Source organism: Rattus norvegicus, chromosome 1 (genome assembly GCF_036323735.1).
Source record: "Rattus norvegicus strain BN/NHsdMcwi chromosome 1, GRCr8, whole genome shotgun sequence".
Lineage (NCBI taxonomy): Eukaryota > Metazoa > Chordata > Mammalia > Rodentia > Muridae > Rattus > Rattus norvegicus.
This window is the reverse complement of record NC_086019.1, coordinates 227,798,118-227,824,909: the sequence shown is the minus strand read 5'-3', so window position 1 is coordinate 227,824,909 and position 26,792 is coordinate 227,798,118. Positions and strand designations below refer to the sequence as shown.

Genomic DNA, 26,792 nt, shown 5'->3' with positions numbered 1-26,792 from the left:
TCTCTCTCTCTCTCTCTCTCTCTCTCTCTCTCTTTCTCTCTCCCTCACCTGTTTGTACATGTCCAAGGTGAACCGTATACTAGGATGTTTGGGTTGACCAGATGGTTCAACTACAACAAAAGGGTTTGTCTGCCCTGTATACAGTCCCTAGACAGTCTACATGAAGTGCTCTATTGTTTTCACTTTGGCTAGGCTCAGCTCTTTCCAGGCACCCCAGCCACTCATGAGCAGGGATATTAAAAAGACCATTATATGAGCAAATGTATTGAATTTTTTAAACCAAAAATGAAATAGCATCTAAAGAAAAGTTCATTTAAAGGACACCAGGCTGACAATTTAATACCCACCCACGGTAAGCAGATCACCAATGGTGCATTACTAAGAGCTCCACCCCCATCCTGCCCAAATGAAAACAGCCTCACTATGTCTTGGTGTTATTGCTTAAATGAGAATCAAGACTGTTTAAAACATGTCACTTAATAAACAACCTTAAACACTCGCTGCTTACAGTTTAGATCTTTCGCAACTAGACAAATTACGAAAGCAGGTGATTGGAATAATATATATGTTACTCATGGTAAAACCATGCAGATTTAGTAGAATAGATTTTTCATGAATATTTCAAGCAAATTTATTTAGAACTTCCCCTATTTCCCATCCAGCGTTATGGTATATATAAAACCACAGGCAGGGTTTTATGGACCCAGACTGACAGAAGAATTCTGATGCTCAGAGTTCTTCTACGTTGACCTACGAGGAATTGAGGCCCGAGGAACTTGGAGACGCCAAGTCCTTCTATGTGCTACCTTCACAGAATCTGCATATTTAAGAGCTGCTTTAGAACTTAGTTCCACTTAGACTGAAACAACACTGTGGAGCAGCAGAATTCTTACACACACTGATGCTTGTTTAGGGCTCCGAATGGGACTCTTTAATGGATAGTCAATGATCCCTGAATTTATGTTTATGAGGCAGATTGGTTATTCTACAGAGGTTAACTAGGTCAAGCTGGTAACTAACTGCATTTATACTTATCTTTATTTACTTGTTTTTGCTGTTGCAAAAACATATAACAAGAGATTTATACTGTTAAGGTTCTCATAACATGTACAACATGGTACTGCTGTATGTATAAGGATTAGTTTCAGGATTCCAAAGAAACTCTGAGTCTATAGATGCTCAAGTGCCTTTTACAAAATGTTGTGGTTATTTGTTACCTGTGGACAGCTGTGCTATATTTTAAATTATCTCTATGTTTATCGTGTCTAGGATGGTGTAAACACTCTGGAAATAGTATTAGGGGGATGACGGTGAAGAAAAAAAAAACAGACATATTCAATAAAGACAGCTTTTTTTCTAAGTACTTTTAACCCATGGTTGATTGAGGCTGTGCATACAAAATGCAAAAATGTGAACAGCAGACTATGCTAACATTACATTGTTCAGTGGATCCCAAGGACCCATTTTTTCAGCATTTGTAATTTTATGTCTGTTTATAAAAACAGGCCATTTCTGGCTCGTCCTAGCCTCTGGCAGTCATAATTCTATTATTTACTTCTGAGCCTGAGTAATTTAGGCTTTTATCTAAGTGCAGTCATGCAGCATTTCCTTTCCCTGTGTGGTTTATGCCACTGTATGCAGCACCTCCAGTGTTCACACACGTTAGGTACAGCAATATTCCTTGCATTTTAGAGTCTGAAGATCCCATTATTTGAACATGATACATTTTCTGTTTCTGTGGACAGAACGATCTCGAGGCTGTAGTGGATAGTGCTTCAGTGACTATGGAATAATAACATCGCTTCAGGAGCTCAGTTTAGTTCTTTTGGATAAAGGCCTGCAGTTGGCACTGCTTCTATTTATTATTTTGAAGAATGCCATGGTTTTCATTGTGTCATCATGATTTTACCTTCCCACGAGCACTGTGTGTGGGTTCTAATTTCTCCATATCCTTGCCATCACTTGCTATATTTTTGATAACACTTGTCCTAATGAGTGAACCAATATCTCAGGGTAGATTTGGTTTTTATTTCTCTAATGATTAAAGATGTTCAGCACACACCTCCGTATGTCTGTTGGTCATTTTGAAAGTCTTCTTTAGAGAAATCTCTACTAAAGACCTTTACTCATTTTGAAGCGTTGACCATTACTTTTGCTTTTATTTTATTGTTTATTCATGAGTTCCTTACGTATATATTAGTCCTTTATCAGATACATGGTTTGCAAGTATGTATTTTATTCTGTAGGTTATCTTTTAGTGAACTGTTTCCATTGCTACGTAAAAGCTGATTTTGATGAAGTCCTATGGCTAAGCTCAATGGTTCTTTTCTTGGTGAGTGCAAAGCAGATAAACAAGACCCAGAGATAGAGGGATAGAGACAGGTTTACTGCCTGCAGCTTGGACAATAGCATTAGAGTTATCACAAAGCAATGCCTTGTCTGAGTGAAGAAAATCTGAGGCTCTAATGCACTGAGCCTAAACTTATTCATGCGAGACAGCTCTTCAGAGGTGGAACCTCCTGAACACCCTTGGTTTATGGTGTGCATTCTGGAACGTGTTCAGGTTAAGGTTACAAGTCAAGAAGGAAAAAAGAGTCAACATACTCTCGGGTGGGATTAGGTATAGGTCATGGGCATATATTTAAAACATTACAATGGTGGACAAAAATATTTCCAGCCACATTTAGCAGCCATTCTACGGATGGCAGACAGAATGTTTTAGTACACTAAAGTGCTTTTCTCCCAAATGTTTTTAGCTGAAAGCATAGGAAAAGGAGATATTGAAGTAGTATTAATGTAGGGCTTTGCCCTTAAGGGTACCTTCCTCTCTTGGCTCCTAACTGTCCTACTTACGATTTTTTCTTTTATGGCTTCTACTTTTGATGTTATGTCCAAGAAAGCATTACTAAAATCGATATTATAAAAACTTTCCAGGATATATTTTTGGAATTCTAAAATTTTGTGTCTTACATCACTACATCTAATACATTTTAAATTGAAATTTGTATATATTATCAACTAGGGTTTAAGTCTCTTTTTCATAGAGCTATCTAGTTTTTTTTATGACATTTGTTAGTGACCTTATTTTATGTAATTTGGAATGTTTTTGAGCATCACTTGACTGTGTCTATTAGTGTTTTATTTGGGGTTCTTCGTTCCCTTTTATTGGGCTACATGGATTAGTGTGTGTGTGTGTGTGTGTGTGTGTGTGTGTGTGTGTGTGAACATTTTGGTTTTATTACTTAATACTTATATTTTGACATTAGATAGGATGACACATATTTCCTATTCTTCTTAGGTTTTTATTTATTCTTTTTAAATTTCATATATATGTCATGTCTTTTGGTCATATTCTCCCCATTATCTTTGGTTATCCTCCTTCCTCTTCCAATAAACACCTACCTCCTATTTTGATGTCATTTTTTGTTTGTAATCTGCTACATATAATTGGAGTCCTCTGGATGTGTGTTGGTTAGAGGTTACTTACTTGATCAGGGCAGATTACTAGCTGCTACATCACTAAAATATACTGATATCCTTCTTTAACAGGAAACTGTCTATAGTTCCTTAGTGATGGGGAGGGCCTTAGGAGCCCTCTCCTCTCCCTCATGTATGTGGAATATGCAGGTAGCCACTGCTGCTATGAGTTTATAGGTACAATAGTCATGTCATGTCTGAGAATAAGCTTTTCACAGCATTTCTTCCCATGCACTGACTCTTATGTTCTTTTTGTGCCTCTCATCTGCAGTGTTCCATAATCCTAAAGGGGGCTAATATAGATGTCTTGTTTGTTTAAGGCTGAGCATTCAAAAGTCATTTATTCTCAGGACTTTCTGCACTGCCTACTACCTACTGTATAAATTAATCAATCAATCAAACAAAAAATCTTATTTGGTCAAGGTTATAGCATTATTAGTCCATGAGTACAAACACATTTATTTACATAGCAGTTTGACAATATATCTGTTTAGCAAAATAGCAGTAGTAGGTCCACATCTCTAAAGGACTGGAGACCTGCCAGTCATGAGATTTTGATCAGGTATACAGTGCAAGGCATAAAATCCCTCCTATGGAATGCATCTCAGATCCAATCAGGAAATTGTTGGTTATATCCACCGTAGGAGTCATAGCCTTATTGCGCCACTGGATGTGTCTTCCCTGGCAAGTTGGTATTATAGTTTGCAGGATTCCCAATTGTGTTCTTTTTAATCATTAATGCTTTTTCTATTTTGGGGACTTTTATGATTTTATATGAATGTTTTGAGTTTATTTCTTAATGAAAAAATTGATATTGGGACTGTAATTGGGTTTTCATGGAACATCACGCTACTATAGATATTTTTATAATACTATTTCAAGACATGAATGTGATAGGTCTTTCTACTTCTTGGGTCACCTTTAACTTTTTAAAAATCTTTTTAAAAAGATTTTTCTAGTGTATAAAAAGTTTTGAACTTCCTCAGCAAAACTTACTCAAAGGTACTTCGCTCCTTTTCAGACTCTTCTAAATACAGTTGCCTTATTATTTTCTTTATTTAGATCGTTCTTAGTGTAAAACAAATAACTGAATTTTATGTATCAATATAAATATAAATTCTGTGATTCTTTACTAAATTCACTTATTTATTCTGACATGTTAGCAGAGTGTTGAGGTTTTCCACATGAGAGATTATACCAATTGCAAACTGATAGTTCCCGTTTGTTCGATTGAAAGCATTTTCCACTTCTTTTCTTTTTGCTCCCTGATGGTTCTAGTCAAGCCTTTTCAATATACTGTTGAGTTGGCCAAAGAGTTTTTTGGTTTATTCAGTATTTTAGAGAGAAAGCTATTCTCTCCCTCCTCTAGTCTTTGGCTATAACAGTAGTGTGGGGCTCATGTAATGAGTTAAGAAATGTTCCTCCATTTCAATTTCGAAGCGTTTCATAGACTTGCACTAAGTCTTCTTTCTTTAAAGTCTTGGAATTTCTTATCAATCAAGTAAATTTATGAACCATGTATTTTTTTGAAAGGATATAAAAATAAAGTTTTAGAAAAATAAAAAAAGAATTATTTGGTGTCAACAATGAAATTGAGTTAGGTGTGTTACCTCTAGTCCCAGGTACTTGGGAAGACTGGAGCAGGATAATGGGGGGAGACGGAAGCAGGATAATGGATCGAACCTACTAGTTTGTGCCAGCCTGACTAAATGAAGCTAACTCCTAAAATGAATAATAAAATAGTAAAAAAAATAAGAAGGGTGGATAATTTGACCTAGGAAAAGTATAAAGGATTTTGTCAATTTCTCTAAAACTATTTTGGTTTGTAGACATTTCCTTGTGAACCCTGGTCTCTGTTCTAGGCAACATAGTAATAAACGAATACACAGTGCTTTGTAATTAATTCTCCCACTACTTGTTAGTTGGTTACCTCCAAACTTGAACCTGATTTTAGTGGTTTTAGAAATCAAACAGAATATGTTGAAATCATTGATTTATCTTAATAAAGACTGAAACTGTAAAGATTAATATTAAGGCAGAGACTCCATTTTACATATTTGAACTGTGTGTGTGTGTGTGTGTGTGTGTGTAAAATAGTGTTTCCTTTTATACTGTGGGGAACTGATATGGCTGCTATCATCAGTTCATGACACTGTTACTAAAAAACGAGAAGTTTGTTAGTGAGAGAAAACTAGCACTTTCTGATACATCAACTGCTGTGCTCAGGCGAAGAGGAAGAGGAAGACAAACTACCTAGAAGAGAGAGCTTGAGACCAAAGAGGAAACGGACCAGAGACGTCATCAATGAGGATGATCCAGAACCAGAGCCAGAGGATGAAGAAACAAGAAAGGCGAGAGAAAAAGAAAGGCGGAGGAGGCTGAGGAGAGGAGCGTAAGTTATTCCTCCTGTATAACTTAGAGTATTGTTATGTAAAGGCACAAGAAAGAAGGGATTGCTGTAGGTGGGGACTCTCACTGTGCTTAAAATCAGACATTAAAACTACATTTACTAAGACAGGCTTAATCTGATTGTGCCATTTTACTCTACACACACACACACACACACACACACACACATATATAGTTGCTTTATTTTTTAATTAATGTATTTATTTTATTTTATGGAAGTAAGTAGCTGTCTTCAGATACCCCAGAATTGGGAATGAGATCCCATTACAGATGGTTGTGAACCACCATGTGGTTGCTGGGAATTGAACTCAGGACCTCTGGAAGAGAGCAGTCAGTGCTCTTAACCACTGAGCCAACCACCCCTCCAGCCCCCCACTTAAATATATTTAAATGCTAAAATATAGTTTTTTAAACGGTGAATACACACTAAGAATGGACTATGAGAAATCCCTCAGTAAAAAAATCTCAAATTGTTACAGGTTGTTATGATATGGTTACTTTAAATATTTGAAAATGCTAATATCATTTGTATACCGTGTAACCTAAGACACATAGAAGACTACAGATGAATGAGCTCAGGTCACTTTCTCTTATAGAGAGGTATTTGGTAAACTAGGGCTAAACTGAATGTAAGAGCTATGAATACTTTTTATAATTGTATAAGATTATTAATAAAGCAAATGAGCACAAGACTGAGTTCCATGTACTAGCCAAAGCCTAAAATGTTACCAGCTCAGCACTTTATGGAACCAAAGTGTGCTGACCTCTGTTATAGAATACTGGGGACACACACACACACACACACACACACACACACACACACTCATACACAAACACACATACTCACATACACATACACACACATTCACACACGCACACACACACACGCACACTCTCATACACACACTCATACACACACACTCATATACATACACACACTCATACACAAACACACACACTCACACACACATACACACACATTCACACACGCACACACACATGCACACTCTCATACACACTCATACACACACACTCATACACCTACACACACTCATACACATACACACACTCATACACATACACACACTCACACACACATACACATACACATTCACACACACACACACACACACACACACACACACACACACACACACACACACACATTGTTCTTCTTGTTTTGAAGACAGGGACTTACTGTGCAAGTCTTGGCTGGCCTGGAACTGACTGGTAAACCGGGCTGGCCTCAGACATTCTAAGATTAAACGTGTGAGCCACCACTCACCACTCATATTTATATTAAAAATATTCAGCATTTTTTAGCTCCAAAATTTTACTTCTGACACTGTAGAAAGTAATGTGCTTAAATGCTATTTTTAAAAGATTATTTCTTGGATTACTAGAAATTTGCAGATGGCAGGGAGGGAAAATGTGCCTGCACATAGCTAATCGTGGAAAACCTAGACCCTCTTGGAAAGGTGTCAAGCAACAAGGCAGCCTGTTCCATACTTCTGAAGGTTGCAAGGCTTTGTGGATTACCACAAAGCACTGGGGTATAATATTCCTCTACCATGTCCTCCCCCAAAGATACCTTTCAGTATTTGATGCCTCTGTTATGTTTCCAGAAATAATCATTATTAAGTGAAACCATATGGGAATTTGTCAGGTAGAGAGGCAAAGCTACTTCCTTCTAGAATATAAGAAACCAGATTGGTTCTTAATGTTTTAGCTTCAGTTTTGAATTTTCCTTCCACTGTTATTTCTTTTTCCTCCCTGAACTTTATCTTTTCCTTTTAAATACCATGATATCATTTGCCTTACTCTGATACTTTTATTTGCATTCTCTTTTTAGCAAGGAGTTTTTTAAAATAAAAATCAAGATGCAATCCAATTTCAATATCATGACAGTTAGTGCCACCCTTATACAGGAATATGTCCTGTTAGCAAAAATTTTTCTTTCTTGGAGGTGTTTCCTCAAGAAGACATTACCAATGCACACACATGTGTCATAAATTCCACAATCGAATTTGGTCTTCCTCCTCCGTTATGCCCGAGGGGAAAATCTCTCTAAGAAGACAAGTTGGGCTGGAATTTTTCTGCCTGAGAACTTCGCTCAGGTTCTGGAAAACAGCCCTGTGCTCATCCACTGGATCTTCTATGAGAGTATCTCCCCTGAGTTCATCTTGCTTCCATTCTGAGAACTCAAAGCACCTTTATGTCACTCCCCATCTCCCAAATCCTCTGTATAGCCAACTCTAGTCACTACAGTTTTCAAATTATGTTCCTCCAGCTCTAGTGCTCTATATGCACAATAAAGGTATTTATTTATCATGGTTAATCCTGACTTACATTTTAGGGTCTACCTTCTATTGTTTTCTTTGTAGATGAGAATCTTTTGTTAAAAAGGAATATTAATCTTGAAATGTATTTTGAGAAAAACACGATTAGACAATCAAGGACAGATTGATTTAAGTGAACTCATTCAGAATCTTTGTTTTCAGATGTTCTAGCAAAGCCTCAGGGAGTTTCCCTTGCCGCACCCCCCCCCCCATTTTATAACGACTTCCTATAAGGTTGTAATGCTATCTTTGTTCATGGCTAAGACATATTGCCTTGTTAGACACTGTAGAGTAATTCTAGTGATATCACAGGCTTTTCCTGACTCACTTATAAACAAGTAAGCAAAATGTTCATAGTAGTGAAAAAAAATTCAGTGTGTTATGTTTCTTTGCCTCACAACTGTTGGTAAGCTTAAGATAGAAAGTCTTTCCTGCACAGAGTACTTCTGAATTTCAGAAGATAGAACATATGCCATATATATTCTGGCATATATATATGAGAATTCTTTCTTTAAGTGGTTTCTAGATAAGCAGTTTCCATGTAATGCTGATGAGAGTGATATTTTAGTTGCTTGAGTACACTCTGAAGTACATCAGGATCCTCTTGGAGTTATGAACAATTAACAACAAAGTGCTTAGAAACATTCAAGCCTTAGGTCATTTAGGGTAGAACACACATCTTTCCATGTCATTGTCACCTTGTGGAGCATTGCTGTGTTCTAGGATTCTTTGATTCAGTTACTGGGTTCAGGATGATAACTCAATGCTATTCAGAAAAGCTTAATAATACATAAATGTTTCTTCAGTAAACGTTCATGCAGACCTCCAAATTCATAGTATAGTAAGGGAGAGGCTACTCAGACACAAATTATGGTGAAATAAGATAGAATATGTGCTGGAGAGAAAATAGAAACAAAGTGTTTGGAGACCAAGAGAAGTAAATGTTCCTGGAAAATGAGTACCAGTGTTGCATGGGGAGTAAGGGTTTAGTATTAGAATTGTCTTTCTTAGATGGTCCCTGGAACTTGGCATGTAAATTTGAACATTTGAGACCGTTCAAACATTGACTGGTTCATTCTTTTATCTTACTAAGACTGTCTTACACAGGATTCATAGTGGAACTCAGCAATGAAGTACATTATCCTAGTTAATGTACTTGTGAATTATTCTGGAATGGTGGCCTCGGTGAAGGTTTGAAGTGTCAGAGAATTAGGTTCCTAATTTGAAAGACCTGTTATAGCAAATTGATGCCAGTCTTGATGATTTCACTCATTCATCCCATGTGCTAGCTTTCTTTGTTTTCAAGAGAAGGTTGCTTTGGTTTGTGTTCCTATCCATGGATACATGGAAGCAAGTTCAATTATTTTAAAACATTTAAATTTAAAAACATATCTAACTCTCTAAGACTAATCAACACAACCTCTATATTGCTTCTAATTGGCAAATTATAAAAGTGACAAAAAATTGCGATTAGAAATTTAGTTAAAAACTTTGTGAAGTATTTTATGCCAGGCTTACATAGCACCATAGGATTCCGTGTAAGGAATAAATAAAGAACCCAATGATAATGCACGTTACCTTCTAGTTGGGCCCCTATATAACTTTCCTTGAACCATGTTTCCTATTCTGAGAAAAATATTTGTCCTAGGTTGTTTTCTTTTGCTATGATAAAAACATTGACCGAAAACAGTTTGAGGAGGAAAGGGAGTTAAGATTTCATCCCACAATCTATCACTGAGGGAAGTCAGGGAAGGAAATCAAGGAAGGCCAAAACTGTGGAGGAGAGCTGCTTACTGGTTTGCTCCCCATGGCTGCTGAAGCTACCTTTCCTATACCCTGGTCCATCTGCCAAGGCTCAGCATCCTCCATGGTAGACTGGGCCATTGTGCGTCCACTAGGATCAAGAAAATACCTAACAGATATACTTACAGATCAGTCTGATTGAGGTAGTTTCTCAACTGAGGTTCTCTCTTCTCAAGTATCAAGTGACAACAAGGTTAGCCATCATATTTGTTTTGCTCAAACAGACTATCACTGAAAGGTGTTATTTTATATGAGTAATCGGAATCTTATTTTATATGAGTAATAATGGCATGATTAGAAACTACAGATTCACAACAAGCCTGCAAATATGTCTCCCTACATGATAATTAATCGTTTAAAAATAGCTTTCCCCCATATTCCTATTGTGCCAGTAATAAGTTTAGTGAACTGTAAAATGTGTTTTTTAAAGTAATAATAACAAATAGTTATTTGTTACTTAGTCTTTTTTAGTCTGGGTCTAGTGAGGAGAGAGACTTCAACAGTGACTTGAATACTGAGAATCATGTATGAGAGTTATTAGCAGTTATAAGTAAAATACTTAACGAGACCTTTGGAGAAGGCCAGCAGGAACGTGAAATGGGATGGCAACAGCTGCAAAAAGCAGCGAGCCTTTGTGAGCTGGAATCCTGGAAGGGTTAGCATGAGTATGTCAAGTGTAGAGGAAGGAGAAACCCAGGGAACTGAAACCAGAAGCTGGTTCCACTAAGGGAGATGATGAAGCAAATTCTATTAGGGAGAATTCTGTTAGAATTGGCAGAAAAGAATCACTTCCAACTATGGGAGGGCCTTTCAGCTCCTGGAGTAAAGTGGTGCTAGGGAGGAAGCATCAGCTCAGGAAGCAAGAGGAAGTAGGCAGGAAGCCACAGGAAATGATGGAAGGCACTTAGTACTTCTCACAGTCTGAACAGAAATTTGAGAAAGCAAACACATGACTGTTAACAGAGCCGCAGTCTCATACCATAATATTAAGCATGAAAGGGTGTGTTTAAAGTTGAGACACTAGCCTAATAATTAAAACAATCTATTGCCAACAATTTGATTTCTATACTATAGTATTACATTGCTCCACAAAGCCATGTGGCTTCTGTTTAGATTTTGTTTTCTTTAGCTTCTAGGTTTTCAACAGTAAGATCACAGAAAAGAGAAGGCTGCATCTGCTTAGAAGGAGAAGGAAAATTCCTTTGAAGGGTGCTTCAAAGCATTTGCTTCCACCAAAAGTATTTCAAGTTGAATTTTATCAAATGAAGTTTTGGGTGTAATTAACAGATTAGGCTTCCTTTGAGAAACAGAATTTCATTCTCCCCGTTTCAATTTTTTTCCCCTTTTCTCTTGAGACGGGGCTAATTTAAAATTTCTAAGGACACTTCAAAGACATCTTCACCTTTAATTTATTATCCTTATTGGAAAATAAGGTTCTTAAATGAAACATAGAATTGGGGAGGATGGCTGCCAAAGGGAACAGAGAAGAGAAGTGTGTATCTTGATGGATCTGTAACTATCCTTTCTGCGGCTTCCTTGTTCTGACAGCCGGAGGCTGAGGACATAAAAGAACAGTTCCATTTTGAGCATTAGAATGCAAATAGCATTGTTGAAGGTTATAATAATCCTCAAGCCGGATTGCAAGTGTTGAGATGTGAATTCTAGAGCTTGGGGTGGGGTGGGGGGTGGGACTCCTCACTTACTTTGGGCAGCTGAGTTGTGGATCTGACAGGCGCCCTTTTAGGTTTGGAAAGAGTTTGGAAGCAGAGTTTTAACCGTTGTCTTCATTTTGTTTTTTCTTTAAAGGGAAGAAGAAGAAGAAATTGATGAAGAGGAATTAGAACGATTAAAAGCACTGCTAGATGAGAACAGACAAATGATCGCTACTGTCAAATGTAAACCTTGGAAAATGGAGAAGAAAATTGAAGTTCTCAAGTAGGTTGCTCATTTTTGCATACAGAAACATACATCGCAGAAGTCTGATTACCTATGTATTATAGATGATGCTGTAGTCACATATAGGCACATACTAGAGAGGTTTGGGATTAATACTTACACACCGAAACCAATTTTAAGCAAAAGCAGCATGTGGACTCTTGTAACCTCTGTGGTCAACTTGAATCATTTGTTCCTCACACCGGGGTTACCTTCCTTACTCATTCTCCACAGGACAGTATGTTTGACCTTTACAGGGACGTGCGGTTGCTTGTTCTTGTTTTTCTGTAGAGTTTATAGACACTAATGAACTTTCCCATCGTGGCTCTCACAAAAGCACAGGGAGGCTGTTCCACTGATAGAACAGTGCTCAGGATTCCGATTAAGGCTTATGCTACCAACTGGTCCCTTGTCACATGTCAGAAACCCAATTTTAGTTTCCTGTTGACTGCTGAGGTGGGTGCAAACACACCCAGCACACAGCTTTTTAAATTTCTTGGGTGCCAAGTGAAACAAGCATGTAGTCTGGGGCAGAGGTTGGTGTGAGTACATGCATGCGTGCATGTGGGTAAGATCACATTGTTTTCTTGTGACTTTGGGAGTGATAGGTTGGGCAAAGGAACATATCTGGATCGATACCTATGTCTTCCTCTCTCAATTTTGACACAGATGGTATTTTTTCATTAGACTATTTTATATCTGGTGGTGTTTCTTTTTTATTAACTTGAGTATTTCTTATATACATTTCGAGTGTTATTCCCTTTCCCGGTTTCCGGGCAAACATCCCCCTCCCCCCTCCCCTTCCTTATGGGTGTTCCCCTCCCAACCCTCCCCCCATTGCCGCCCTCCCCCCCAACAGTCTAGTTCACTGGGGGTTCAGTCTTAGCAGGACCCAGGGCTTCCCCTTCCACTGGTGCTCTTACTAGGATATTCATTGCTACCTATGAGGTCAGAGTCCAGGGTCAGTCCATGTATAGTCTTTAGGTAGTTGCTTAGTCCCTGGAAGCTCTGGTTGCTTGGCATTGTTGTACATATGGGGTCTCGAGCCCCTTCAAGCTCTTCCAGTTCTTTCTCTGACTCCTTCAACGGGGGTCCTATTCTCAGTTCAGTGGTTTGCTGCTGGTATTCGCCTCTGTATTTGCTGTATTCTGGCTGTGTCTCTCAGGAGCGATCTACATCCGGCTCCTGTCGGTCTGCACTTCTTTGCTTCATCCATCTTGTCTAATTGGGTGGCTGTATATGTATGGGCCACATGTGGGGCAGGCTCTGAATGGGTGTTCCTTCAGTCTCTGTTTTAATCTTTGCCTCTCCCTTCCCTGCCAAGGGTATTCTTTTTCCTCATTTAAAGAAGGAGTTGAAGCATTCACATTTTGATCATTCTGGTGGTGTTTCTTAAACTTACCTTCCCATTTTCCTTAATGATGCTGTCCAGGGGTAGGAACACCTAGTTGTAGCTGTTCCTGATTAAAGGAACTGAAGGAGCAATCAGGATTGTACTCCTCTAGACCTGATTCTGCTGGAGTCAGTGTGTTATTTCAGGAAATTATTTTATATTTTAGCTCCAAAAGGACCCAGTTATTTCATTAAAAAGAGGAGAAGAACTTACCTTTTGTTTTTGGAACTTGATGTCCTTTGCAGAGTTTGTGTCTGGTTTTACCTAATGGATTAAGGTTTTCTATGCTCCAAACAATATTGTTTGCATTGGTAAGCACCACTCCATTACCCCTGCTACCCCCTCTATCTCTGTGTGTAGTATCTGTGTATGTCTGAGTATATAACTCATGCACTTGTTTGTGTGTCAAAATACTTTTCATTTAATAAGATGGTAAAGCTATTGACATAGGTTTTGAAGTATGTTTATTTGGCAAATTTGAAATCTCTTCTGGCTCCTAAAACATATTTGGGCATATAAATAGCTCATGAAATTCCCAACTTGAGATATACATATGCAACTACATACAGATGTTCAAATATTAGAAAGTAATATCGTGACCTTTCAAATAATAAAATTGAGGAAGAATTTCAAGGAGCAGTCTGGAGCTATAGAAGGACAATTTTACTAACACACACGCACGCACACACACACACATACACACTCAAACACAGAGACATACGCTCAAACACACACACATGCACACACATACACATGTGCATACATATACCACACACATGCACACATACTCACACACACACATCCACACACACACACACACATTCTCTCTCTCACACATTTATACATGCACACACAACTCTTTTACTTGTAGTTCCTATGTCATAGGACCATAGGGCAGTTGAATGGATATGTGCTTCAAACTTGAGTTTGAATTTCTTGTCATCAATTTATTGGCTGTATAAAACTGAAGGATGTGTCGTCTTTCTTCCTCACTATTTCTCTTGGAATTACGTTAATAGCCATGGAAAGAATTTGGCATAGTGTCAACATACAACACAAGCCTAGGAAGTGCCTCCACTGAGAACAGACTTCTTGCCTCACGCCCTGCATGCAGTATGATAGAACACGGGGTTGAATTGGAACCTGACAAGGCTAGGTAGGAGGAAACCTAGCTACAGGGGCTCCAGGAATGTACAGGATGGTGACAGACTGGAAGTATATGGATTAATTTCCATATTTTAATGTGTAAACAAAATGGAATTGAGGATATCTTGACAACTTGGCAAAAATCTGAGGCAGACCCCTCCCAGATCTCCAGAATGCCTTTAATATAATATAATCTTTTAGATTTCACAGTATGCGAGCTCACCTGGACTCTAGAAATTAGCGAAAACACAGAGAAATAGGAATCAGAATGAAAAGAAGAGAAAATGACATGAATTGGAAATGAGAGCTAGGAGTGAACACAGAACATAGGTAGTTTTTGTTTGGTTCTTGTGGTTTCACTTTTTTCTTGAAAAATTTTTTTTAAATTTATGCATATGAGTACACTGTAGCTGTTTTCAAACACACCAGAAGAGGGCATCAGATCCCATTATAAATGGTTGCGAGCCACCATGTAGTTGCTGGGAACTGAACTCAGTATCTTTAGAAGAGCAGTCAGTGCTCTTTATCAATGAGCCATCTCTCCAGCCCCCAAATTATGATTTCTTTTATCACAGCAAAATGTACACCAACAAAATTAGCCACACTAACCACTTTTTAAAAAATAATAATTTTTTTTATGTATACCTTTTTAATCCAGGAGATTTTATGTTTAAAAAAACGTGTTATGTCTAGTTTCTTATAGACAAGTGGCGAATGGGCACCACATTCCTACTTGAAACAGGAGTTAAGCAAGAACTGCCTTTGTAAGTTACTCACTCTTGGTTTGAACCAGATTCTGCACTACTCTTTTTACATTTGTTTGTTTGTTGTTTTCCGCTTGGCTGGCCCTTGTAGGCATTCAGAGTCTTTTCCTCCTAAGAGGCCAGCTGGGGAATCAGCTGGGTACCAAGACAGTGATTCAGAGCAGCCTAGTCAAAGTCAGCCAGCAGCATTGAAGAGATAAACTGTGGCTGTTCACTTGTGGACATAACTCACTATCTTGAGATGATTCTTCAAGCCTGGAAGATTCACTCCGACTCCATGCTCCATGTACCAGCGGTACCCAGAGTTGTGGCCTCCCGAGTTTTCCTGTGGGTAGGAGGTGTTAATATTAATGCTGTGTTTATCTTCCTCTGCAGGTTTTGAAGCTGTGTGAGTTAGTTTTCCATATAGATTCCAACCACACTGTCATTAGCCACACTGCCTAATAGAATATGTGTCAGGAGGTCCCTCTGCCTCAGCTGTGCTAGGGCAAGGGAGACAGACGGCTTTCCCTCTGCCTTTGTCTCTCAGAGTGTGCTGGCTAGTTTCTGTCAACTTGACACAATCTACAGACATCTGAGAGGAGGGAAACTCAATTGAAAAAATGCCTACCTAAGGTCGGACTTCAGGTAAGCCTGTAGGGCATTTTCTTAATTAATGATTGATTTGTGAGTCCTGGGTTTTATAAGAAAGCAAGCTGATCAAACCATGGAAAGCAAGCCAGTAATTAGCGTTCCTCCGTGGTCTCTATATCAGCTCCTGTCTCTAGGTTCCTGCCCTGTCTGCATTTGACTTTTTTCAATGATGGACTACAGTGTGGCAGTATAAGTCAAACGAACACTTTCTTCCCCAATCTGCTCTTGGTCATGGTGTTTCAACACAGCAACAGTAACCGTAATTAAGACAGAAAAATTAACTTTGAAAAAAATGTTTTCAGGATTATGTTTTTCCCAGAAAACAGCCTCAAAGACTGGACCATTGCTGCTAAGTCTGAGGAACCAAGTCCGTAGGCTCACCATTACTGGAACCGGTGTCTCGTCACAGGTTTAGGTCTGTGTGGGATACCAAGGCTTCCCTTCGTGCTCTGGACTCTAAAAATGTATACAATTTCTAAAATTGATTGCAGGTAGGGTCAAGGTTTTTGGACTTGCAAAAAGAGAAGCCCAAGTACCCACAGCTTGTGGTTCTCAGTTCTTAGGGTATTGGGGTTCATTCAGCAATCATTCTTTTTTTTTTTTTTTTGTTCTTTTTTTTTCGGAGCTGGGGACCGAACCCAGGGCCTTGCGCTTCCTAGGCAAGGGCTCTACCACTGAGCTAAATCCCCAACCCCTCAGCAATCATTCTTAAATCTTTAAATTTTTCTGAGATTATAATTACATCATTCTCCCTCTCCTCAAAGCTCTTCATTATAGCTCTCCTTTCAAATTCATGGCTCCATTTTTTTTATTGTTGTCATGGTGTGTGTGTGTATGTGTGTGTGTGTGTGTGTGTGTGTGTGTGTGTGTGTGTGTGTGTGTGTGTAAGTGTATAAATACAGCTTTCTCAGTTAATATACTGTTGCTTGTGTGTATGTTTTCGGGGGCGAACTTTTAAAAAACACTTATCGCTAGGAATATAAGTATCTTCAGGACTCCCAATCAAAAGACACTGATGGAGCTAGGGATGTACTCAGTGGCAGAGCCCGTGCTTTGCATGTGCGAGGCTCTTGGTTCAATTGCTAGCACTGTAAGAATGGGTGAGGGTGAAAGATGGCCAAGCAGTTACTATGTAGGTAGGAAGCTGGGGGAATGTTTAGAACGTGTATCATCTTTAACCAAATATGTATAAATCTTTGCATGGATGGCCCAAGATGGGAGTGTTTTCTTTTTTATTCTAAGAATCACAATATGAGAATAAGATCTATTCATCTCTGAGAAGCAGAAAATATGATTTGAAAGTCAGGGGTAATTTATATTACTTATCTATAAAAATTTCTTCCCTGCATGAATAAATAATGAGGATACCTCATATTTTAGGTACTCATAATTTTTCACAGAGGTTACATGGCTAGATCTTCTTGCTTGTAAAGGCAGCCATCCTCACCCGGTAGCGACTACTAGGGATGAAGTACACACCTGGGCAGAAAATAGCTGGTGTACTTACTACTCACCAGAAACCAAAACCTTTGACTTCAACACAGCATTACGACTAAAGCTGACTTGCAACCACATTATTTTATTGCTATGACGAAGCCTTAAAAATCCCAGGGACTGCTGGGCATGGTGACACATGTCTGTAATTCCAGCAATTGGGAGGCAGAGGCAGGCCATCTTTATGAGTGTGAGGCCAGCTTGATTTACAACAGGCCAGAGACAACCAGGACACTGTTACACAGAGAAACCCTGTCTCAGAAAACAAACAAACAAACAAACAAACAAAAAGTGAAAACAAACACAGACAAACAAGCATCCCAAGGGCCTAGCCTGTGATCTAAGGCTATCTTGAACTTCAACAATCTGCAAATCCGAGGGGCTCCAATGTCTGTAGTTTTCAAATTGATGTCCTCAGAAGTCAAGTGGTTTAGTCCCATCAGTTCAGCACAAGGAAGGCCTGAGGTTAGAAGGAGGCCACCACGTGGATCTAGCTGGCTACACACCTAGAAAAGGTCCATGTTGTGCTTACTCTAAGAGTTTGCCTGTGAGACACTCATGGGAGAATGAGTGCTTCCATGGACATTCTAAGGAATATCACAAAGTGACTCTTGTCTGGGTGCTTACAAATGCTTATTTTAGGGAGGACACAATTGTAACTTTTCATGAATAAACAAATATGAGTGTGTAAGTTCTTCCTCTTTCCCTTGTCATGAAATTGACGCGTAAGAAAACGTCAAGTAATATACTTTAGGTATAACAAAAATTAGATATCATATTGAATTATTTCTATGCTTTGTGGAACCCCGAGCCAGTGGTTCTAGGATCTGTCCACTCTGGCTGGCTGAATCTGTGATCTACTAGCTACAAATGAAAAGCCAAGTAAGTTACCCTTAGCATTTCATTTTTTTGGAAATGATCAGTCGAGAAACTAATATTTCTCCCTGTTCATTCTCACCCACCCTAACCCAGTCCACTGGCTTTTTATGTATTTATTTTCACTTTAGTTTTTGGGGTGAGAAAGTTAACATATTTCTAGAAAAGTGAGATTGGACTACACTTGATTTTCTGTGCTGAGCTCTCAGGCCCACCCCCTTTCTTGAGGCTTATGTTGCCTGTGAGCAGTTGTCATGTGATATTGAGCATACATATTTTCTTCCCCAGACATTGTAAAGAAGTGAAAGATCGCACAAATAAGGACATTTAAGCAGATGTACACACCGAGCACACACTTCCTCATGCTGGATTCTTTTTAGCTAACCCCTCTAATGATGCACAGGTCTTTCTTTTCCCATTCCTCAGATAGTCTAGTGAATAGATATCATTTTTCACCCAAAGAACAGGATGTTTAAACCAGCACATCCAAAGCTCTGTGCATGCCAAGAGCTCAATTAGTGCTTCCTCCTGGAAGCAATGCCAATGGCTGTGATTCTGCTGTTGTTGGACCTGCATTCTCAAGGCAGAGAACCATGGCTATAGCTGATCTGGACAGTTCAGTGGTTGGTGACCCGGTGAACAGAGGACTAAGTATTGTGGTGACCCAATGTCTGTTACTTTGCATGTAAAAATGCTTTCGGTCTGTCCACATTTCTATTTAATTTTAATTCCTTTTATTTTTGAGTTGTTTTTAAGAAAGTCACACTAATAGGCTGACCTTGAGTTTGGTTCTTTCTTCCTTAGCCTCCAGTGCTGGGAATTACAGGTACATCCTACCATGTCTGCTTCTATTACAACTAGTTTTGAGCTGCTTCCAAATTAAATTATTTTTTGCCTTTCATTGAAAACAGATCTTTTTCTCACATAATTTATCCTGATTACAGCTTCCTCTCCAAGTTCTTTTCCATATCCCCTCTTGTCTGGATCTATTCCCTTTCTATCTCCGATTGGGAAACAAAAAAGCAGCAGGTTAGCATGGTGTGGTAGGACACACCTTTAGTCCCAACAGAGACAGGTGGACCCCTGAGATCCAGGTCAGCCTGTCTACAGTTCCAGGACAAGGAGGATTACACAGAGAAACCATGTCTGGAAGAACAAAACAAAGAAACCAAGCCAACCAACCAAACAAACAAAAAATGAAAACAGGCTTCTAAGGAATAATAATGAAATATAATTAGATAAGACAAAAAAAATAACACACCAGAATTGGGAAAAAAAACAGAAACAAAACAAACTGAACAAATAGAAGGAAAGAGTGCAAGAGAGCATTTGTTCTCCCATTTCGTGTTCCCATGGTGATACCAACCTGGAAACCATAATATACACTTAAAGGACCTGGTCCAGACCCCTGTAGGCCCTGTGTATACTGCCTCAGTCTCTGCGAGTTGTTATTATTCCTTTTAATAGAGGCTATTAAAATTTAAATAGAATTTTAAAGTATTTTTTAATTAGTAAAATTAACCATAGCAATTTGTTCAGCATTCACAATAATGTCAACAGTACTAAAAAAGAAAAATTTAACAACAACAAAATCTGTTCGTCTTTCCCCTTGGGACTTACATGTTTTATACATTTTTTTTTCTTTGCTAAAATGAGCTTTGAAATGCACGATCAATAGACTTTGGCCCACCAGGAAACTTTGCTTCAAGAGTCACCTTCCTCATCGCCACCAAACCATTTGACCAGAGTGATTTACAGGAGTTTCGATCTTTGCTTCAGTTGGGAAGTGTTCTGAGGTGGCCCTGGGGCTGCTGCTCCAGTGTCCTTGGGGAGGTAGTACAGCTGATTACTGCTTTTGTCCCTGCTTTAAAATGTTCTGCAAGTGGGGCTGGTTAAATCCGCCAAAAGCTCCATCCCAGTGGTCAACAGAGAGATAGGAGTCATGGAAGACTGACTCTAAATATGCAGATGCTCAAGGGTATTTTTCCCAAAGTTGTTGGTAATGAACCTTACTCAGTAATGGTCACATTTACTTATCCAAAGTTAAAAAAAGTTTACTTTATCCATATTTTAAAAAAGGACTATGAGCTTCAAGTAAATAGGGATTTTAATGTATCACCATTTAAGGATAAATTAATAATAATAATAATAATAATAATAATAATAATAATAATAATTTATTAGGGATAATAAAGTTTTCTTCCAGATAAATAAGAGTTTGCTTACCATCATGCAGTTCATATTGTGGATTGAACATAGAGACTGTACATGCTGTAGCCAAGGTATGTTCTATCACTGAATCATACCCACAACCTTCATAATTGCAATTCACAGGTTCATATTTCTTATAACTTTACCTGTCAGTGTATAATGCATGATAAAACTCACTGCATCAGTTTCTTAACATTCAAGAGCTCTTTACCTTCCAAAAAGTTCTGATAAAACTCAAGTAACTAGACTTACATTCTTTAGCAGTGTAGCTGTAAGTAACAGCTAGTTTTCACAACTTTTATTAGACTAAAAATATAATGTTAATTTGAAAGGTGATAAAACAAGATGCATTAGTTATCACTTAAGATTATCTAGAAATGACTTTGAATATATTTGATCTAATACATTAACAGTAGAACCTGTTAAACACAAATGCTAATTATCAGAAAAAAATGAGTTTTTGCTGTTTTTGGAAAACATCATACTAACTTTGGGTAAGGCATATATTGTAGATATAATCTAGTTTATAATAAAAGAACAACTAAGGCCTTTTTGAGGTTATCTTTATGGTAACGATGAGGCAGTAGAAAGTGGTATACTATGTTAGTTTGTTTAAAGAAATTTGTTAGTGGATGAAATGATGGCTATGTTTTATTAAGGTATATGTACTGAAAATGCATGTTTGGAGAAAATTATTTGAATATCAGAACAAGCTGAGATGAGAGTAAGAAATGGGAATAATTGCATGTTGCCAATATATCATGTTTAAGACTTCCTTCTTTAGTTATAAAAATTAGAAAATTTTGAATGAGAATAACCACTGCTTTCAAATAGTTGTATTGATTGTGAGAGTCATATATATGCATAAGTTTACAAATATACTTCTACATATCACACATAACTATTCATATAGGCCCTGTGATATTTATATGAACATTTGTGACTTATATAGATTGATTTCTATAGTTTTGCAAACAATATTATTGTATTTCATGACCAACACATGGTCATAGGGGTCATTATATGTTAGTGGGGAAGCCATGGGAGGACACTGTGAAATAGTATTCCAAGTCAATTCTTCAGAAAGACCAGCCCACATAGAAGCATGATGTACTGTGTAAATGACCTCATCTAAACTTTGGTTGTAGTACAGAGGATAGCCTGCCAGTCTGAGTTTGTCCCATGGTGAGCAATCAGATTTGCTAGTAAGTCCTGATTATTGCAGAATGGACTGGACTGCCATGATTTTGAAAATACGATTTTAAATTGCTTGCCTACTCATGATGAAAATACAGAACACGTAGTTCTAACCGATAATGGAGATTTCTGGTGGAACTACTTAGACCCAAACAGTCCGGGATATCACTGCAGGATTTGCAAAAAGAAAATCCTAAGTCTTACAACTGTTTAGAAAGATAATCGTAGGAACACCTAGGTATTGTGGGGAAGTATTTTGTCAATCTTTCAAAGCAAAATACTTCTTATTCACAGGCAGCATCCTGAGAATTCTTTGTTTTGCAGTATTCAGAGTTCACTTTAAAATGCTTAATTAGAAAATTCATGCCAGAAACAGAATAGGCACTTTGTTTTCCAAGCCACATAAATGATCCTAAAAGAGTTTAGCGTGAATGTATTAATCTAAGATTATAGATGTGTGTCGTACATGGTGGAAATACAACCTTTGTTAGAGAAATTCTGCAAACCAATGCCTGGCATGCCTTTGCTTCCTACTCAAGTTCTATGAGCCTCATGGTTTCCAGTTTACTCATCCAGAGCATCAACTGCACTGCACAGCTTTTAAGCCTCCACTGTTCTCGTCCTTTGATTACAAACGTTTTCTAGGCCTATACTCATTCTTCTTAGTATAGTTTAAGATACAGAAATGATTCTCCAGGTTTTAAAAAAGTTTTTCAAACACTCAACAAGCCATAGAAATGATGGCTGATGGCTAAATCAGAGAATGAAACAATGATAGAACTAAAATAAGGACTAAAGAGATGACCCGGACCTTATGAATACTTGATGCTCTGCTAGATGATCCGAGTTCAGTGCCCAGAACCCATGTTGCCTGCCTCATAACTTCCTGATTCCAGATTCAGAGGATCTGATGTCTTCTGTTGGTATGTCTGTCTGCACTGAATGCTTCACACAACAAGAACAAGAACAACAAGAACAACAACAACAACAACAGCACACACACACACACACACACACACACACACACACACACACACACACACACACAGAGGAATTAGATGTCTTGGTCAGAATTTTGCATGGATCTTCTTTTAGTTATGCAGGTATTATGATGGCTAAAGCTATGTTTTAAGTTTAAATTACTGTGCTTAAGAGATCTATAAAACAAACAAACAAACAAACAAACATACCTCAAATATGTAAACCCCAATCGTTCAAGGACAGTAGCTTCCTGTAATGCTGGGTCTATTGTTCGTGTAAGGTAACCAGCCACCCATTCCTTTCTATAAGCAACTTTGGTTGCCCCAGGTGCACAGGATGTGCTAGATCGCATTTAGATGGGAGGTACATAAGCAGGAAGTTCATGAAGATGTATGCTTGCTCCCGATTGGATGAAGGTAGAAAGTACATGGCCTTGTGGGTTTTGCCAGTATAAGCCTCTGATTAATTAAGTAAGCCAGTCCCCTCAAAAATCAGCATTGCTTTAGAGATTCAGTGTCTTAGTTTGCTTTCTGTTGCTGAGATAAACACCATTACCAAAGCAGCTCAGGGAGAAAGAAAGTATTATTTCATCATCCAACTCTCACGTCCCAGTCTATCACTTGGGGAAGTTAGGGCAGGAACTCAATCTGAAGGCAGGAACTGAAACAGAAAGTGGCGAACTATTTCTTTCTTTGCTCCCTTTGGCTTGTTTAGTCTGCTTTCTTATACAATCCGGGACCACCAGCCCAGGGTTGGCACTGCCCACGGTAGGCTAGAGCCTTCCACATTAGTCATCAACCAAGAAAATGTTCTCTTGGATTTGCCTACAGGCCAGTTTGATGGAGGTATTGTCTCATTTGAGGTTCTGTCTTTCCAGATGACCCTAACTTGTGTTAAATTGACAAAAATAAACCAGTTCACTCTGATAACAATGATGCCTATTTCAAGTCTGAAATATTTCTGTTGCAATAAATTTAATGTGATAATCTGATCAGCTTAAGGTTTGTAGCACATTTCCTTGAGTTTTATTGATGATAGAGAAGAAAATTCCCTTTATGTGCAGATGCCACTAAAGTGACTTCTCTGAGGGAGACATAAGCACTGTCTTTCCTCTTCCTCAAGTCTCAATGTCTAGCAGAGACACAATTCCACCAAAGTCCACTGTGGAGAACCGACGAGTTTCCTGGGTTTCCTGGGTTTCCTTATAGAGCATAGGTGAAAGTTTACTTAAGTGGTGTAGATGCTTCTCCCCCATAAAAACCACACAGGACAGCTTTACCCACCATGGACTAAGGCTTCCTTGTAGTTGCCTAGACAGAGCATCCTGCCCTTCTCATTTCGAATGCATCCTCTATTGGTTTCCCCCAAATCCCAAGGCCATATTCTGTTAGGGCAGAATTGCATTTACTCGGGTTGTGAGTGGCGGCTGGATATCCTGGAAAGGTTTTTACAAATCTACCTGAACCTCTTTCTAAGAGGGAAGGACAACAGGCCTCAATAGTCAACAGGCCTGGCTGTGCTAAGCCTTTGCAAGGAGATCCAATAGACTCCCGAAGATGAAAGCTTGACTGGGAAGATTGTCCTGCACAATGGTAGAACACACAAATGTTGCTAATAAAAATTTTTAAGAAGCATGGTTCTGTTGGGGAATTGGAGTTCCCTTTTAGGTTCTTAGTCTCTTAAAAATTAACTAAGAGGGATGCTTGGGGACAGTTTAATTAGAGTTCCAGAGGAAAACAGTAGGTCAGACAAGCTGTGAAGTTCACTGGCCCTTGAGTTAGAGTCAGAGAGAGGTGTGTTCAACAATAAAGATCAACAAACCTGTGTAAATTAAAAGAAGGGGGAAGGTGTGGAGATCTCCAGAGAAAGAGTGAGAACGCATATTAAGACTTTGACCAAAATCAAAAGAGATAAATATAAAGAAAGAGAAAAACATGAGTAGTTCCAGACCAGGCCCTGAGTTTAGAAAGTGTTGACTTTCAAACTCTTGAATCCTGGGACAAAGACTGCACCAGTGACCCACGGTTGTCAGTAGAAAGAGAGACAGTTTACTAAAGAAGAGAACAGGAGTAGGCTAGTAAGCTGAGGGGAAAAGCCCTCAAGCGCAGGTCTCTCATACCTCCTGTTTGCACAACATCGGTGTTTGGGGGTAGGCTTTCTGCTTTACCAAAAGTCCAACCTGCTGTGGTCATGCTCCATTCTTTATGATGCTCAGGTACAGTTTCTTATGTTTCTCTGCTATTCTTTTATAAGAAAAATTAAAAAATGTCTTTTGTTGAGAGAGAGAGAGAGAGAGAGAGAGAGAGAGAGAGAGAGAGAGAGAGAAGAAACAAAATAAAACAACAAAACCAGGCATGTTGTCGCGTCTTGAATGAAAATGGCTCCCATATGCTCATAGAGAGTGGCACTACCAGGAGGTGTTGCCATGGGAGGGAGGAAATGTGTTACTGGATGGACGTTGAGGTTTCAGATGCTCAAGCCGGGCCCAGTATTACTCTCTCTTCCTGCTGTCTGCCAATCCACATGTAAATCTCTCAGATTCGTCTCTAGCACCGTGTCTGTCTGCATGCTGTGCTTCTTGCCATGATAAAAATGGACTAAACCTCAGAACATATAAGCTAGCCTCAATTAAATGCTGTCCTTTATAAGAGTTGCCTGGCACAGCCATGGAAACCCTGACTAAAACACATGTGGGTACAGGGGCCCACTGAAGCCAGAAGAGGTCAGAACTGAAGTTATAGGCTAATCTGGGAACTGAAACCAGACCTTAAGCCCTGTGAACAGCAGAATGCTTCTTAACTATAGTATGGATGTTCTACCCTCCAGTTGCTACTCTTTCGTCTCTCACAAGGATAGTCTGAAATATATATTTATTTAAAAGTATACTCCAATAAACAGGCTATACAAGCTTAGAAGTTATGTAAGTGCAGATGAATTATTTTTCCATTTTGCTTCATGATATCAGTTGCTGTTAAATCGTCTCTCTTAAGAGGTGTAAAATAGTGAACCAGGGAGATGAAAATAAATTATTCACAAATGTAATGAAAGAGACTCCACATAGGCAGAGTGCTGCTTACCTAAAGGCACATCAAAACAATTACACATACAGCAGTTTTTCAGCTCAACTCCCTAAAAGTTAAAGACCTCTTAAAGGTAGCCTCAGCCAAGGATATTTGATTCAATGCCAGATTTTGCCTCTAACTTATACGGTGGAATTGTTTGGGACACTGCATAAATGTCCATAGATTCATCACATTACTAGAGACTGTGACTTAAGTGATTTGAAGTTGGCAACTCTTAAAGGTCCAACAGTAATGCAAAGGTTCAGGCATCCAGAAACCATGGTGCATCTGCCATACAGTGCTCTCACCAATGCAAACCTAGCCAATTAGAAGTGTTGGAATTCACTTGAATGTTCTTGTGTACCCTAGCTCAATGTCCTAAAATTGGAATGAAAGACAGCCATGTTGGTACTAAGTGCCATGAATCACAGTTATCTGTTTTATAGTGCTATGCTAGTTGTCATGAACTAAACTAAGCATCTTCTATTGCCTTTAAAAGACATGAAAAGCGCCCTCCCTCATTGTCCTTTGCAGAGGAAGCAAGTGAGCATCTCGGCTAGCCTTGCTAAGGTTATTAGAATCCTCTTTAAAATGACACATGCGTTGACCCATTACTTAAAGTATTAGGATAACTTGAATAATTATGCTCGCCTAATTATGGAGATATGTTATCTAAGAAGTCTACGGTCTTTATGATGCATGAAAAAAACTTATTTCTGTAATTCTGTTTCCATTTCTCAGCGATATTTCAGAAAAGTCTGAGTTTTGTAGATAATTTGGTTAATTAGTTTTGAAATTTCAGTACTTAGTATCTAAAGGCCTTCCATTTTCTGATTCTTTCACTGTGAAGTATTCATGAACAAAAATTTCAATCATACTTACTAGCCTAAGCACCAGTTTTGACATGTCTCTCATTTGTCTGAGCAAGAAATTGGTTACTTCACTCAACCATCAGACTGAAAGCAAGAGGAAAGAGAAGTCACGTTAACCTTATCAAATGGAGGCATGTTTCAGGGGTGAGAATGTGTCAAAGACAGAATAGCATGTCCCGACTTTTCGGTACACTCAGGGT

At 38.6% G+C, this 26,792-nt stretch overlaps 1 protein-coding gene across 3 annotated transcripts in view; it reads left to right on the top strand.

Moving 5' to 3' along the window:
- The window catches only part of Tmc1 (transmembrane channel-like 1), a 170,754-nt gene that overhangs the window by 47,625 nt on the left and 96,337 nt on the right, over positions 1-26,792 (top strand). For 2 of the 3 annotated variants that reach the window (NM_001415991.1, XM_063268475.1), the window contains 2 exons: positions 5,710-5,869; positions 11,835-11,963. In NM_001415991.1, coding sequence (NP_001402920.1) covers positions 5,710-5,869; positions 11,835-11,963 — 289 coding nt within the window. Of the gene's footprint in view, positions 1-5,703; positions 5,870-11,834; positions 11,964-26,792 lie in introns of all 3 variants that reach the window. The other variant, XM_039084312.2, reaches the window with a different exon arrangement.